A 17,586-nucleotide genomic window follows, 5' to 3' on the forward strand; every position below is an offset into this window, starting at 1 on the left:
TAGAGGTTTTGTAGATTTAAAAATATACATTTGTATGCTTACACATGTATTTATATAGATTGCTATATGTTTATATATATATATACATAAAACAAATGACATGTGTATACTAGTATGCCATTCCTATTATAGTTCGGGTATATTTCTGGTTTTGTTTTTGTTTTTTCACTTCAAGATGTTTTAATCATGTTTGGTACTTAAAAATGAGCACAGACATTTTACCAAGTATCACTTGGAAAGATACCTTCCAATTTTTTTTTCTCTCTAGAGAACCGTTTTTAGTTGGTGTTATGTAAATTTTCCATAAATGAGTCTGTGGAAATGAGAAGTATCCAGGTCTCAAGCAATAGGAATGCACCGTGATAACAGCACAGTTTTGGCATACTGCTGGCCTTTATGGTACAGCAATCTTTTTTTATTCCCTGCCTTCTTCTAAAGCTTTTTTTGCAAACTAACGGCTTTACTCATAGTCTGGGTCATTGTTTCTCAGTCCCTCCAGAGACATCAGAAAGGAGACGGTTTTTCCATGCCGTAATCACAGTCCGTAGTCATCAGTGTTTAATCTTTTCCACATCAGAATCACAGAGAAAAAGGGAAAGTCTCCATCCCTCCTGGATCCCAGTGTAGAATTATCCATCTAAAAATAGCTGGACTTTTCCCTCACGTAATTCCCTTTTGCTCTTCCTCTACATATCCACGCATCTTGGGTCACCTTTGAGTCATGTTTGTAAACACTAGAAAGCTCTTTCTTTTTCTTCCCCGTTCTCGCAGTTGCTTCATAGTGTGAACTTTTGGTTTTATTTTGATGTTGAATAATCATGGGTGAATAATTGTGAACAGTGCTAGACAAGAAATAACATGCTGATTAATTCAGCTGAACAGGGGGCGGAAAAGAGGGTCAATGATAAGTTTTCTCAAGTTTCAAACAAGAAATTACTCATATAGACATATGGGATTAGGGACAAAACTTTACTGTATTTAGCATGTCAGTTTATGAAGCAAGTGTTTTCATATCCATTTAATCTTTTGTTCTCCTGGATTTCTGTTTCTTTGTAATGGGATTGAGAGAGTTGATCAGCTTAAAATTTCCGGCATTCCAGAAGCATTAAGATCAGCAGAGCTGAATGAAATGTGTATTTTTTTCTGAGTTTAAAGTACTAGTTAAAGGCACTTGTTTTCCCTGACTCTAAATGACTGGGATTTTTGTGTTTTCTATCTGACTTAATTGTCATAATGGTCCTGTGAAGAAGATTCTAGTATTATCTTTATTTTACAGAGGTGGAAAATAAGGAACGGATGACCTCTGGATGAGGCGGGGATTGGGAGCCATAGTGAAGAGCTCAATCCCTGTGGGTTGTTACAATCCTTACAGTGTGATTAGGGGTGTGTGGTTGTATATTGCAAATCCCCCCCAAATAACTTGTTCCCTGCTGAGCTGCCTTGGGTCATCCAGCCAGCAAGTTGAGGCATCTCCTTAAGGTGTGCTTTCAGAGTGCACAGCCAGGCACATGGCTGTCCATCATGATTCCCACCTCCCTCCTACTATACTATACCTATTTATCTCCCACTGGTTTGTAAACTCTAAAGCTTCAAGGACCACCTCTGCCTTGCGCCTAGAGAAAGGTGCTAAATAGTAATTGTTGAGTGAATTAACAAACACTCTGAGGAAATAGTCTGTGTGTACTGCATAATCTTATGACCACTTGAAATTTTTCATAGCATTTATAGCAATTTTAGATTTGCGTGGTTATATAACGATTATCTCTCATGCACAGGCTATATATCCCATAGTAAGAAGAGCCAAGAATGTTTTACTCACTGTTAGGACCCAGCTCTCAGCATGGTATTTAGCTACTAATATTGATCGGATCAATTTGATGACAAGAATATTCTTTAAAATTTAAGATTCTAATCATGGTTTTCCCCCAAATCTCCTCTAAGAGTTTCCCTAATACTTATTTGTCTCTTGTCCTTTTCTTTTTCTTCTTTGTTTTCCTGGATTTTTTCTTCCATGTCTTTTCTTCTAACACAATTTATTTATTAAATATTTGTTTAGCACTTAATATATGTAAGCTCTCTTCTAAATACTGGCTAATCTATTTAATTCTAATTGCAATCCCATGAAATATGTTTGGTATTATCATTATTCATAGTTTATATTTGAGGATATTGGAGACAGAGACATTAAGAAACATGTCCAAAGCCACAGAGCTTGCATTTGGACTAAGACCTCTGAACCTAGAGCCTGTTGTTTACACTATGATATTCTGCTTCTTACTTCTCTCTCTACCCCTGAAGCTGCACATAAATGGAAATGAGTTCCATTAACCACATCTCTCCATATTGGTTTATGTTCTCCAAGTTTAAATATAATTTGTTTTTCCTTACTTAGGCACTAAGTCAGCTAAGACTTTATCATGTTGCTATCACATGTGTCGTGGCCAAGAATAGACCTGACAGAGCTTAAATTGCTATAAATGCTATGAAAAACTTATAAGTGGTCATAAGATTATACAGTATACCCAGACTTTTTCCTCAGAATGTTTGTTAATTCACTCAACAATTACTATTCAGCATCTTTCATGCTCTAGGTGCAAGGCAGAGGTAGTCTTTGAATCTTTAAATCTACCTCAAATCTACATTTCTTGAAAACATGCATTTCTTGTTCAGGCTACATGTGAACAACTGCAGATCAGCTATGGTGGCTCTGCCCATGTGCCTTCTCTTCCTGGTGGGGAAGGACCATCCTCTGATTAGGAAGGTGCTGAGTTGTGTGGTATCATACAACCTGCTACACCTTTAATGAAGCTCAGGAAGCTCTGTCAGGTCTATTCTTGGCCACAACACATGTGATAGCAACATGATCAGGCCAGAAGCTCAAATTCTTTTTCATAAACCAAAGGGGAAAAAAAGCTGATTTAGACAGAGTCAAATATTTTTATAGACATAAAATGAATTAACTTTTAATTTTTTAATACTGAGATAGAGATGGACATAGGTTTAAAATCCAGCAACAGAGGGATCTGCATTCTGTATCATTAGACTTTTTCTTAACTCCGAAGGGTTAAAAAATCATTTAAATGGTTATAGATACTCTAAATCCATTATATATACACATATATATGTATATATGTGTGTGTATACATATATAAATATAATTGTCAATATTGAGTTTGCTTGTAGAATAACTTTATAGATTTTTGAGATTCATGGGCTTCTTGAAGGCAGGATGTATATATCCTGGTGAAGAGCACTCTGCTAGCAGATAGTAGACCCCTAAGGAATATGGAATGATGAAGACTGAGAATGAGAATTCCCAATGCATTTTTCTCTTTTCCTCATAGGAACTTCTACTTGCAGAAAAGTGGGCTAAAATGAACAAACTCCCCTTTCCAAAGATTGATCCTTATGTGTTTGATCGGGAAGGACTGAAGGAGTGCTACGTCTTTAAACCCAAGAATCCTGATGTGGAGAAAGATTGCCCGACTATCATCCACTTTGTTCTGGCCAACATCAACTTCAGAAAGTACAAGGCTCCAGGTATTCTTGCAATAATAATATATTTCCTAAAACAGAAAACAGAAATCTGGCAGGAGAACAAGACTGCTATTAAACTGATATTAAGCTGTTTCACAATGGCCCTGTTCTACCAGCTGTTTCAACAATGAGTGCATCTCTTACTTTGTTAAACAGCTACCATCTCGAGACTGCAAGTACCTTTTTCCCCTGAAGGTCACTCAAAGATGTAGAAACTGAAGCTCAGCAAAAATCTTTGAGACTTTATTCTAAGACTTTGGAAGATGTGGCTTCTGGTCAGTTCATGTCCTTGTCATAGTGATATTAAATACTTTCCATATCACCTTTGTGAGAGAGATCTTATTTCAGAAAAAAATGATGCAGAAAACTCAGGAAATTCTAACTGACCACAAAATCAATGTCATCTAACAACAAAAAATGGCTGGCAAATTCAGGTTGCCATGTTTTATTTCATGGAAAATGAGAATCAAGTTCAAGGAATAGCTGTTTTGTTTGACCACATCCAGAGTAGTCTTTGACCTTCTCTGTATCCTATAAAACACTAATTAACAAAAGCAGATCTACAGATTGATAAGCCAGATGCTTAAGGTCTTAAAAATAATCATGATATTTTACGACCACAAAAAGGTAGTTTTTTATTTTGTGAATGGAAAGACAACACACAGGGAGGAGGGATAAGAGAAACCTGGAGCGGCTGGTCTTTTCTAGATTTCTCAGGGAGAAAAAGGATCATGAGGGGTGGAGTTTGTTGTGAGATATACCTTGTCGTGGAAGAGCAACTGGCTGGTATTTTGGTTTTAAAGTAGTGGAGCACTTGAAGCCTAAAGAATCGTCTCTGTTAATCCTCAAGTGAGCAGTTGGCGTATGTGAGGCCAACCTGTAGTCGGATCTCTGTGGCTTAAGACAGTGGATAATGTTTTGGTTTGGGCTCTCCCATGAGATGATTCTGAGAAAAGAGTTCAATTATAAGTTAGTCAGAAGGAAGTGGGGAAGTGATAGAGGGAAGAAAGGCAGACGACAGACCATGTGCTAGTAAACTAGATACCACACAGGGGAACTTGACCTTCCTGGGAAGGTCTAGGAAATTAAATAGAACCTCTGCCCCAGAATCATGCTTCCTCCAGGCACGGGAGCATCGGTGTTTATAGATCAACTCCCTAGAGTCTTTGGTTGACTGCTGCCCAGGGCAGAGTGTTATTTGTTAGGAGCTCCAGTCTGATGGTAATGGGCAAAGCAGCCTTCCACACTTTCAGAGAGGAAGAAAAACCTGAGGCACAAAAACACAGAGACTGGCGGTTGAAAGGCATCTGTTCGTAACACACAGAAATGATTAATTTAGGGATATTACAGATTACGTGGCCTCTGTGGAGCCTCCCCATTGCTATCTTCACGGCTCTTAGTATGTATTATTCCCTGGGTTTTAGAGATGTTTCATACTTTTCAAAATAATGCCATCTGTAACTGTTCTCTGACATTTAGGTGTTCCAAGAGAAACCAAGGAAGAGAAAGAAATAGCAGACTTTGATATTTTTGATGACCCTGAATCACCCTTTTCAACCTTCAACTTTCAATATCCAAATCAAGCATTCAAAAGGCTGCATGATCTGATGCACTTCAATACCCTGAACAACATCGATGTAAGTATCTCCTTGTGACTGTTGGTAATGTCAACCTGCTTTTCATGTCATGTGAATTCAGCAATACCTCATTATAGTTAATCAAAAAGAAAAATAAGGTTCATGAATGACTACTCAAATTTTACCACTTACTCCTCATGAATTATTTTACTAATCTCCAGAAGAACCCTACAAATTTTACCAGTAAGGAGATTAATACCTCCAAATTACCAGAGTCTACGTTTTATACTTATTTGATTGAATGAAAGTTAATACTCATCTTCTTTCCCAAAGTATCCAGGGTATTCAACACATGATAAGATAAATTATAAGGAATAAAAATGACGAAAAGGAACTAGAAGAGTAGGAAAGTGCCTGCAATCAGGAGGATAATGGATCTGTAAAGATATCATGAATTTTAATGAATATATTCATGCTTTTAAATGGTTGATTTTTGTGGATCTCAGGAATGTAAGCAAATGTAATAGCCTGCCCCATTTTTCAGGCCTTGAGATAGCAAATGTGCTTTGCTTTAGAAACTCTAGAAACAAGCTGTTCTTTTCAGTATAAATCATTCCTATCACCAGCACATCTGCTGCTAAGATTTTGTGTCTGGTAAGATTCTTCAGCGTAGAACTCACCATTTAGGAGTGCTGTTGTGTAATGGAGATCACTGGTTCCTCATCCTAAATCATAGTGTCTGATTAACAGTTATCAGTTGTGAAATCTCAAGTCTGTTGGCCTCTTAGGTTTCATACATTAGTTAAAAAAAGAGGAATAAGAGTAAAAGGAAAGAAATTAAATGGAGAGAGAAAGGCATCCTGTGTTGAGTCAGTGTGAATGGCCCAGAGGAACTCATAGTGTGTGCGTAAGTGTTCTGTTTATATGAATTTAGCTAGATTTTGTGAGCTAATGGAACTCTGGCGCATCTAGTTAGCTTGATTATTGAGTTTGCCCTGAGACTACTAGTGATAAAGTGTGTGCCATTGTGGCAACTGTATCAGAATGTTTATGAATCATTCTTTAATTTTTATAAATGAGTGAAATGTTTCCCAATAAGCATCAGTTTCTACAACCCTTTTCAGCCTGTATATGCAAATTTATGATTAATGTAAAACATTTTTATCAAAATTTATAGCATTAACTGTTTTCTTAACATTAACATATCTCTTCCTCCTTTTAAGAAAATCTTACAGTGGACATCTGAAAGCCTCGTGCTGCATTATTTCTGTAGCAGCAGTGAGAATTAAAGACTATTAAGGAAGAAATCAGTATTTTAATCAATGACATCAAACAAATGTATTTTATAAAAACCCTATAGTACTAAAAGAGAAGAAAGCCAAGGAGTTATATCACAGTAATCCTATTTTACCAGTGTGAATCCAATAAAATCAAAAGTATATATTCTTAGGGATAAATGTATTAAATTTGATAAGTCATCCTAGAAATGGAAAGAACTAGATTATAGGAATATATAAATATCCTATTGAACTTGGAAAACACACACATACGCACATACCTTAAATGACTGTTGTTTTCAGTTCTGGTTAATATAAAACCTGCTAAACTGTTTGCTCCAAGGAATGATACAGTTCAAGTTATCCATTTTACAAGAATTCTTCTAAGTAATTTTTGACACGCAGATGAAGAATTGAAAGCTTGAACAAAAAATAGACTGAATTCCAAAATAACTCTCAATTTACAGCTTATCAGATGTTGATTTTTCACAAACTATTAACTAAACATTATTTTTATTTTTTGGTACCAGGGATTGAATCCGGGGGCACTTAAACACAGATCCAAATCTCCAGCCCTTTTTTTCATTTTGAGGCAGGGTCTGGCTAAGTTGCTTAGGGCCTTATTGAGTTGCTGAAGCTGGCTTTGAATTTGGTATCCTCCTGCCTCTGCCTCCTGAGCTGCTGGGATTACATTTGTGCACCACCCTGCCCAGCAACTAAACATTTTAAATTGCTTTACTAACATTTTTGGAATGGCATGTACAGGGGAAGGTCATGGGATTTTTATCATCTGTAAATCCTAGATGAGCTACTTGTGTAGCTTTGAATAAGCTAGGCAAACTCTTTGAGCCTCAGTTTCCTCATCTCTAAAGGAGGCGAAATAGGACCTACCCCAATAGCAGTAGTGAATTTTTAATCAGGCGATGTGTGAACAACGTCCTACAAACAGTGTCTGTTCAACAAATGGAAATCTTAGCTACACACATCCATATTCTGTATCCTTGAAGGTCTGATGTAAATATACCCTAAGACCTTTGCAAATGTTTAGAATTCACAAAGTAGACAAGTTTGTACAGGTAATGATAGCTGAGGCAGGAAGAATTTTTTTTTTCAAATAAATGAATGGAGGCTTTATCCTAAATTCCATGACCATTGAGACATATGTTCAAGTGATACCTCCCTTTGCTGTATGTATGTGTGTATGTGTGTTGTATTCAGGTAAAACTTCCCATTTTTATTGACATTTTCTCTCTCCCTCCATACACTTCAACTGGAAAAAAATAATAAAATATTGGTAAGTGACAGTATATAAAAAGCATCAAACTTTTGCTGAGGTTTGGGTGCTGGGCAGCGTATCAGGTTCAGACGCCAGCCAGATCTCTCATGCCAACATCATATGAACAGAGCGGAGTACTGATTTATATTTCAGCAACACAGCACATGATCTGTCAGGGGTGTTTGCAAATAGCAGACTCTCAGACTCTCGGCAAAAATCACTTATTGGCCAATCCCAAGAAGACAGTTTTTGGCTTGTGCCTGTATCCACTGTGGCTTAACGTTTCCTCTTGGGTTTACTCTCTGACTTGAGTCAGCTCAGAAATCGCTGCCCTATCCCTCCACGCTCCTGTTGCTTCATTTTCCTGGGCCATCCTAGCTGGCAGATGTTGCCGACGCTCAGCTCCAGTTTATCCTTGGAGGACTGTGGCTCTGCTTTTGCTCACTTGGTGACAGTGTTCTGGGTTTCTTTTTAGCATTAGATTCCTGCACTTACTCAATCGTCACGAATTCCTATCCAATGAACTTCGCCTCAATGCTTTTACAATTACAGTGTCTCATGGTTTTTGGTTTCCTTGTTAAAAACTTAACGTATAGTGACTTATACTGGTAGACATGTGGTATGTGGGAGATGCAGAGGCTTTGGAGTCAGACCAAATTGGGTGTTTAGATCCTTTCCCTGCTGCCTTTTAGGTGGGTGATCTTGGATGACCTTTCCCTTTCTTCATTTGTAAGGGGAAATGATGATACATACCTTAAGGATCAAGATGGGGCTTATGGGCTGGGACTGTAACTCAGTGGTAAATCACTTGCCTCGCTGTGTGAGGCACAGGGTTTGATCCTCAGCACCACATAAAAATAAATAAAGATATTGTGTGTCCATCTACAACTAAAAAAACATGAAAAAAAAAAGACGGGGTTTAAGTAAAATAATAAAACTTAAGGACCTGTCATGTGATAAGCACTTGGGAAATTGAAGCAGTTAATATAATTGTGGCAATCATTATTGTTAGTATCCATATTCTCTTCTGCTTTTAATTTTAAATTTGAAGCCCTTTGAAAACAGTGAGGCTCCTTCTTTACTTTGTATCCTACAGAGATACTGATCACGACACCTGGCACCTAAGATAAATATGCAATACATATTTCATGCTTGACTTACTGGGGGCAGCAAGGGTCCATATACAAGGTGCTGTGGCTGGAGGTCAAGTTCCTCACTATAGGGAATCTACATGTTGTACCCTGGTCACATAGCGTGGCTGCAGCTGCACTCTCCACGTATATACCACCACCTTGATCTGGAGGGAATATGACAGCTGAGACTTTTTTTTTTTTTTTTTAGGACCCATTGATTTAGCAATCACATGCTTTCCAGTCTCACTGGATCAACATGTTTAACTCAGTCGCAGCAATTCTAAGAACCCGTGTCTCAGTTTATTCGGCATATACTGATTATGTGTAAGACAAACTTTAAGACAGTTTTCTCAAATAATTTTACAAACTGTTAAGTAGTAGATGTTATTTAAAATGAGGGAAAGTACATATCCAGAAGTACTGGCACCTAATATTTAATGATATTTCATCATCTTAATGAAAGTAGCTGGGTACCAGTCAAGGTTCTTGTCTTTTCAAAAATAATTTGGAAGTTTCTCATTACAAATGAGGCCCTAATATATTAGGCCTGTAGGGGCAGAAGTCTGTGATTCCTTTCCTGACCATAACAATGGGTGATAGCCGACACCCCTACACCAAAGAGAAGTTAACAAGAGAAAAGCCGAATCAATTTGTTTGATCCTAGTTTTACATGTCATGGGAAACTTCAGAATAAAGACTCTTGAAGACCCCAGGTGAACTCCCCATTTTGATTCCTAGGTTTCATGAAGCGTGGACATCTGTGTAGAAATCTGTTTCTATAAAAAGGGTGTGGACTAATGCTGACAGACCGAGCAGGGAAACCCAGCAAAGTCGGGTTCCTCTTGGCCTCTCCCAGCATTGTTTTCTCCTAGTAGAGGTAGGCCCCATCTGAAGTGGGGTCCTGTGATCTACTCTCAGACCCAGGTAGGTAGAGACTTTCTTTATGGCCAGCTCTAGACAGAAAGGCGGGGGGTGATTAGGCTTTCATGGCTTGCTTTGGGGAAAAGAAGTTCTAGTTCTTATAACCCACTTGGGAGGAATCCAGTCTCTATGACTTGCCTGGGTACAGTAGGCTGTGGAGACGGGAGCAGGAGACTGGAAGAGGAGAAGAATAGCTTGCTTCTGAGGCCTTCAACCTGGGGTCTTGTTTTTGTGTGTGTGTGTGTGTGTGTGTATGTGTGTGGGGGAGAGTACTTGGGATCAAACTCAGGGGCATAAAACCTCTCAGCCACATCCCCAGCCCTAGTTTATGTTTTATTTAGACATAGGGTCTCAATAAGTTGTTTAGTGCCTCACTTTTGCTGAGGCTAACTTTGAACTTGTGATCTTCCTGCCTCAGCCTCCCAAGCCCTAGGATTATAGACCTGTGCTATGTCACCTGGCTGGGTTATTGTTATTAAGTTCCAACAGGTCCAACTAACACTATATGTGATCTCTTTTGATCTCATTCTGTCATTAGTCCAACAAGTATTTATTGAGCATTTGCTATGCTGAGTGATGTTTTAGGTAGTAGGGAAAGAGCAATACACAGCACTAAAGGAACAAGAAAAATTTTGAATGGTTAGTACTAGGCAAATATTCCCCGCAAAAGGCTTATCAGTCAGAATTGCCTATGAAGAGAGTGGTTGTGTCGTGTGTATGTGTGTGCGCGTGCGCACGTGTGTGTGTGTGTGTGTGTGTCTGTGTGCGTGTGTGTGTGTGTGTGTGTGTCTGTGTGTATTTAATTTATGGGTGAAGAAATTGAGTCATGGAGTATTTAAGCAGATTGCTGGAAATCACGATTGTGGGGAACTGAGACACCGTCAAAGGTCTTTTCTCACTTCTGAGCAATCTGTCTCGCAAGCGGCCTTCTTTCCCAGTGTTCCTTGAACGTAGCCTCCTTTCCAGGCAGGCCACGCAGTTCTGAGTGTCTCCTCCACGGCCACAGCCTTCCATCTGTGGCCTTGCTCTGCGATCGTTCACTGGGAAAGCTCAGTCCGTGCTCCCTACTTTTATAAAACCCTGCCTGTCCTTCAGCCCCAATGTCATTGCCCTCTTGAATTATACCTTATTCTGTGTGATTCTCCTTCAGGGTTCGCTTTCTGTGTATTTATCAATTTTGCAAATGTGCTGCATACCTTGCATGGGCTAAGTATTAGGATCAAAAATGACAAGGTGAACATCCTTTCTTTCATGGCATTTCAATTCCTTTAGGGAAGGCAGCCATTAGCTCGCCAATTCAGTCATTTAGATCAAAATATCTACTTGTATTTTCCTATATTAGCAATTTTTTGACTCTGTAAAGGTTTTATTTGGTCCTTAAATTAGTTAAACCAACAGAACCATATTTGCTTCCATCAGAAATCTGCTAGATTCACGAGTTTGAAAGTGACGCTTCTGGGTGTTCGCTTGCCACTTGGGGCTCTGCATGGATTCCCTGGTGGAGGCAGTGATCCCTGTAGGATTATATTTACTTCTCTATCAAAATATACCACAATTTTTTCTCTTAGGCTTCGTGTGTGTGTGTGTGTGTGTGTCTGTGTGTGTGTGTGTGTGTGTGTGTGACAGAGAGAGAGAGAGAGAGAGAGAGAGAGAGAGATACGCTGGGGAGAACAGGCAGACCATAGTGTACGCCAGGCAGTGCTCCCCCATAGAGCTACACACCCACCCCTCATATTTTGTTCTATAGTAAAAACTCAGTATTTGTTTATGGATCATTTATAATCTCAACTCTTCTAATTTGTACACTTTGGTGGCAGAAAATCAGTTTTCATGTTTTTTTTTAAACTTTTGATTATCTTTCTAATCTTCTATCTTTATTGCTGAAGATTCAAGGGAACTGGTTTGATGATAAGAAAGCTATGGAATGGCACAAGTAAAAGATGACATGGGTCATGTCTAAGGACAGGCAGAGGGGATGGATAAAGTGAGATGTGAGGGCTATTTATCTCTAGGGGATGATCTGGAATCTTGATGCATTTCATGGGAGAACGAATAATATAAGATGCCTATAGTCCAAATTTTAAAAAATTGAAAGACTCAAATTTGACATAGTGCCTTGTTTGGGTTCATCTAGTTGTACCAGGAAGCATTCCCAAAAGTTTAAATTTAGCAATTTTTCTAGTTTAATTTAGTTTTATTTTACATCACAGAATTACTAGTCTCAGGAATTGGGTTATGTTCTGCTATAATCTTAAAAGCCTGTTTAATGGTTTCATAGTATTGATGTGCCACCTAGTGGTAGAGTTTGTACTTGCGTCTGCATGTTTTGGATTTTTCAATGTTATAAATGTGTCTTCCTTTATAAGAATGACCCATTTACTAGGAACACCAGCTGAGGTCCTATTATGGTAAATTCACTAGTTTGTGATATTGACATTGCTGATTTTTTGGTTGCTCTCACAAATTCATTATAAAGGAATTGACAGAAGTCAATTACTGTTGTCTTTTCTGTTTCAAAGCTTTCTAAGTGTTTGAAAAGTAAAGAGTTGATTTTTATTTTGCTTTATGATTCTGTGCAGTGAGGGCTGATGTTTCTCTGACCACTCTGAAAATTGGCCAATTGATAAACTTGCTGACATGGATCTCTAGGAAAAAAAACAGATTAAGTTTGAAGGGCAGAATTGATTTGCTGACTAATAAGCTCACTCCATCTAATAAGCCCACTCTCTATCCTCTACCTGATATGCTCATTGACTGTATTCCTTATAGCCTCACTTCTAATTTAGAGCTCCAAATTGTCAGTACATCATCAGACTAAAATTAGCAACAGGAATCCCCAGTACCAATAAATAAACACATACATAAATAAATCCCCCCGGACCTTACACAGCCAAGAAGTGATTGAGCCTGGATGCCTTTGGCCAAGTCTCCTTCATGGGTCTGAAGTACATCCTGAAATCACAGAACTGGCTATGTCTCTCTCACTCATGGGAAAGTAGGGTCAGCAAATACCTGCTTTACTTAAAAGACTCAGTAAGATTTGAGCCCATGTTCTTCAAATGATTTTATGTTTTATTTTTTTAAAATGCATCTATAAGAATTGCATTTCTATGATACATCCCTCTTTCTGGAATATGATTGCTGGCTGTTTGAAGTTGGAACACAGAGAGTCTTGATTGCTGGGCCAGATTTAAAGTCACAGAATGTCAATTACATGTTAGCACCACTGAGGTCTCAGGTCCCTCTACCCCAGGCATTGGACCATGCTTGCCCAGTAAGCTTGTGGGGATTGAAAACTCCGTAGTACATGTCTTCAAGATGGGTCACACCAGCTCTGAAAGGGGAGAGGCCCTAGGTCCCAAGCCGCTCACACTTGCCAAGTATTCCTACCTGTGGTACAGGGCTGAAGCACATGCGGAGTGTCTTAGTGTTGCTGAACAGTCCTTGGGGTAGAGAATAAAGAGACTTGTGGAATAACCCTTTGTCTTGCCTCTGTGTCTGGTGCCCTGAAAAGACTATTTTGTTGATTGTTAAGATGAGCTCCTGCAGGGCTATCCAGGAACAAAGTTTCCTGATTTTCACAGGGTCCTACAACAGCAGTAGGGCCCTGTTTTCCAAAACCCCTTTCCATTGCTCTGTAATAAGCAGTCCCATGAAATTCCAAAGTAGACAAGCTTCATACCAGCAATAGTATCATGATTACTGCTATAAATTCCTAGAGGCTGTGTTGCCTGTTTTATTCTAGTCACCCCACTAATATGAGCATACATAAAGATTATTCTGAGTCAAAAATAGCAAAAGCATTTTTCATCAATGAAATGACAAAGTAGGGTGCTTCCTAGCTAGAGGACACCCAAGCTCTCTAGTTGAGAAGCAGGGCAATTTTCAGCAATGCCTGTTCTCCCCACTAGGAGGCGTCTTACTTCCTTGTGATCACACATGCTCTCTTGTCAAAAACTACAAATATGGATTTAGTGACTGTTTACTTCCCTCACATCATCACCTTCCTTGTGAAGGACAGAACAATTACAAATTCATCATGTTACAAACACTTTGTTCTCAACTTCTTTAAAAAATCTGAAATGCTCTCTAGAGTATTTTTTGGTCTTGGGAACCTGGTGGGGGGTTGTGGGAGTAGCTGGGTATAAGTCTAGTAAGAGTGAAATGCATGGCAGTTGAGTTCAAATATGTATGCATGACATGTATTTCTCTCATATTTATTAATGAATACTCCAAAAAAATGATCAATTAGATTCTCATTTCAATCCCACTGATGGTCAGGGGAGTTCATTCTGTACCATTTGTCTCCATTTGCAGGTGATAAAAGATGCCATTGTTGAGAGCATTGAATACAGAAGACAGAATCCATCTCGCTGCTCTGTTTCCCTCAGTAACGTTGAGGCAAGAAAATTTTTCAACAAGGAGTTTTTAAGTAAACCTCAAGTATAGATGGAAAGAGCCGTGGTTTCTGATGCTACCATTTGAAATTCCATGGTAACTGGATTTAAAAGCACCGTACAGATAGAGACTGGCTGATACTCACAGTTGCAGTTATTGAGCTGCCTGAGAATGCTATTTCTATGAATTTGGTAGGTGGACAAATGATGTTGTTTATATACAAATATGCTTAGTGTCAGTTTCTGTTAGTTTGAATTTTCTGATGTCAATGTAGGGATATGTACCAGATTTAAAAACATTCCCCACCAACCTTTGTATGTGTGCTCTTTTTACAAATGTGGTTTTCTTTTTTAAGATATTTAAAAGTTTAGTAAGAAAGACTGTCCATTGTTTGTGAATGTTATTCACTGACTAGAAATTTTTTTTCATGCCATGAGACAACACTATTTTTTATTTATATATGTATGTATACATATATCAAATAAATGCATTAGTATGCAAAATTAGCAAGATAACTGAGTTTTTCTTATTTTTTGTCCATATTTTTATTGGTGCTCCATAGTTGTGCATAACAGTGGTATCTATTGTTATATCTTTGTAGATGCACACAATATACACTATGAGTTAGTCAGTATCATTCCCCAATAGTTACCCTTCCCCTATTTTCTCCCTCTTCCTGTTCCCTTTGCCCTACTCTACAGATCTCCCTCTGATTTTCATGATACTCTCCTGCCTCCACCCTTCTTTTCCTTTTGCTTCTCTAGCTTCCACATGTGAGAGAAAACATAATGGCCTTGACCCTCTTAGTTTGGCTTATAAAACTTCATATATATATACGACATTTTTAAAAAAATCCATATATCCATTGATGGATTCCTGGACTGGTTCCATAGTTTGGGAATGTTGTTATTCTTTTTAATTAGATATTACACTTTTGCTATGAAAGATTTTCAGATTCACTGCTTTCAAACACAAAAGGTGCTAATCCTACATTCAAACATAAAACATCTTAAACTTAAAGGATTGCTTTTCTTTTAAAAGAAAGTGTATATAATCTGTTCAGCAAGGGTATTCATTTATTCAGTAAGTAGAAAAAATATATAACCACTTTGAACATAATATTTTACTTTGCTGATGTTATCCTAGACTACCACCCACCTGCCAGAGACATTGACCTTAAGAATAATGAGGAAGAGTGGCACATGCTGTGCCAGGCTCCAAGAAGTGGCCTGCCTGAGCATCTGCAGGATTTGCCTCAGAGACAGTCCAGCGTGCACGGCTGAGGTTTCCATCACAGTTGAACTATTGTGGCTCAGGAGTGACATTCCAAATCTGAGGTCTTCCTCGTCTTTCTTTGCTGTCATTTTTCTTTTCTCTCATTTTCTTTCTTTAAGCTATCTATTCATTTTCCTCTTGCCTTTCACATTTCTACCTATGAGGAAAAACAAGGATGAAAAAAAAGGGAAGTTTGGAAAGTTCATTTTCTCCCCACTGACTCAGGCAAATGGCCCATGAGCTCCTACAGGTTTCCCCTGCAGTCCTGTTGCAGAACTGAGGGGGCAGCACTGAGGCAAGTGCCTGCCTTGAGGACTTGGCACTCTGGTGGAGATGACAGACAGACAGACGGTCAACACTACAAATATACATCCGCTGTGTCAGAGAATGACAGGTGTCTTGGGGGAAATCATGGATGGGAAGAGATGAGAGGGAAGGGTTGGAGGTGTATGATTTTAAATCAGGTTCAGGGGGAGTCGTAATCCGCAGGTGACATCAGAGTAGAGATGTGAAGAGCTGAGGGAGCACAGCCTGTGGGTATTCAAGGGAAGAGGGAGGAGCCACTGTGAATGGACCCAGGTGGACCACCATGCTTGTTCAGGGAACTGGGAGGGACCAGTGTGCCCAAAGCAAAGTAGGAGGTATAAGAAGTGAATTTTATTTGTTCAAAATTTGTCAAGACTCTTAAAAAAATGATCTCTCCTATAATTCTTTTTTTAAATTAAATGATTTATTCTAATTTGTTCTACATGATGACAGAATGCATTTCATTTCATATTGCACATATAAAACACAATTTTTCAAGTCACTGATTATACATATTTTCACACCATTTGTGTCTTCAAACATGTACTTAGGGTAGTGATGCCTAACTCTTTCCACCACCATTCCTACCCCCTTGTCCCCTCCTCTCCCCTCCCTCCCCTTTGCCCTATCTAAAGTTCCTCCATTCCTCCCATGCCCCCCACCCCCATCAGCATTATGAGTCAGCCTCCTCATATCAAAGAAAACATTTGGCCTTTGGTTTTTGGGATTGGCTAACTTCACTTAGCATTATATTCTCCACTTCCATCCATTTACCTGCAAATGCCATGATTTTATTCTCTTTTAATGCTGAGTGATGTTCTGTTGTTTATATATACACCAAAGTTTCCCTATCCATTCATCTACTGCAGGGCATCTGGGTTGGTTCCACAATTTAGCTGTTGTGAATTGTGCTGTTATAAACATTGTGTCAATACTCTTTATATTTAATTTATCCTTGCAAACATACCTGTGAAGTAACAAGACCAGAGTGATAATAAAGTTGCCCCAAATTTCTAGAGCTTCTAGACCCAGGGTCCTGTGTCCCTGACCAAGTGGCCTTAACATCACAGTCTATGGTGCCACTAGTAATGAACTAGGGGAACCCCTGAAAGGGTCCTGATGGTAAAGCTGGAACTGCCCAGGCCCCTTGCTTTCCCTTTGTTCACGTGCTTTTAGACGCTCCTTGTCTAAAGCAGCTTTGACAGTTTGTTCATATGAATTTGCCAAAGCATTAATTTTATAGAAGCACACATTTTGACGGCAAATTAGACGTACACACTTATGTTGTTGTCATTATTTCTCTGTCCCAGAGAATGATGGGTAAGGCAGACATCCTCTTGGTCTTCCCCCAAATCATCACCATGCCGTGAAGTAATTGCAGCCTGGCTCCTTGCCTTTTGCCATAAACACAGCCTTTCCAATTTGCTTGTTGTTCACGCCCACGACAGGGCTGCTCCTTTACCATGCCCATGCATAAACTGTCCAATTTTTATTTACTTATTGGTAAGTAATGAAACAAAAGCCCTGTGTGTATAATTCGTATAGTTTCATTCCTTCTGGAAGATGAGACTTTAGATTTTTCACAAACACTTTTATTCTAACATTGAAAACATAAAATTCTCGAGACCAGTTCCTCTTCCTTTCCTTTTCTCCTCCCCTTCTCATTACTTCCTAAAGCCATTAGGTAGGATGGAGACAGGCAGCATTGATAATGAACTGAAGTAGGACATCAAAACCTGAGCAGGATTGGGAGGGCATCTGCACAGGCGAAGGAGGCGGATGGGTCACATAAATAGTGTATGAAATATAGTGCCAGGTTTCTCACTGAGAATGGAGTCACAAATATGGGAAGAAGAGAGCCAGGTGGTATTTATGTGGTATTTCTG

At 39.0% G+C, this 17,586-nt stretch overlaps 1 protein-coding gene across 2 annotated transcripts in view; it reads left to right on the plus strand.

Moving 5' to 3' along the window:
- Window positions 1-14,625, plus strand: part of Pla2g4a (phospholipase A2 group IVA) — a 136,318-nt gene extending 121,693 nt beyond the window's left edge. For both annotated transcript variants that reach the window (XM_013356145.4, XM_078022503.1), the window contains exons 16-18: window positions 3,345-3,540; window positions 5,017-5,174; window positions 14,039-14,625. In XM_013356145.4, coding sequence (XP_013211599.1) covers window positions 3,345-3,540; window positions 5,017-5,174; window positions 14,039-14,170 — 486 coding nt within the window. In that variant the 3' untranslated portion in view covers window positions 14,171-14,625. The remainder of the gene's footprint in view (window positions 1-3,344; window positions 3,541-5,016; window positions 5,175-14,038) is intronic.
- The last annotated feature ends 2,961 nt before the right edge of the window (window positions 14,626-17,586 follow it).

The sequence above is a fragment of the Ictidomys tridecemlineatus genome, chromosome 10, assembly GCF_052094955.1.
Source record: "Ictidomys tridecemlineatus isolate mIctTri1 chromosome 10, mIctTri1.hap1, whole genome shotgun sequence".
Classification (NCBI taxonomy): domain Eukaryota; kingdom Metazoa; phylum Chordata; class Mammalia; order Rodentia; family Sciuridae; genus Ictidomys; species Ictidomys tridecemlineatus.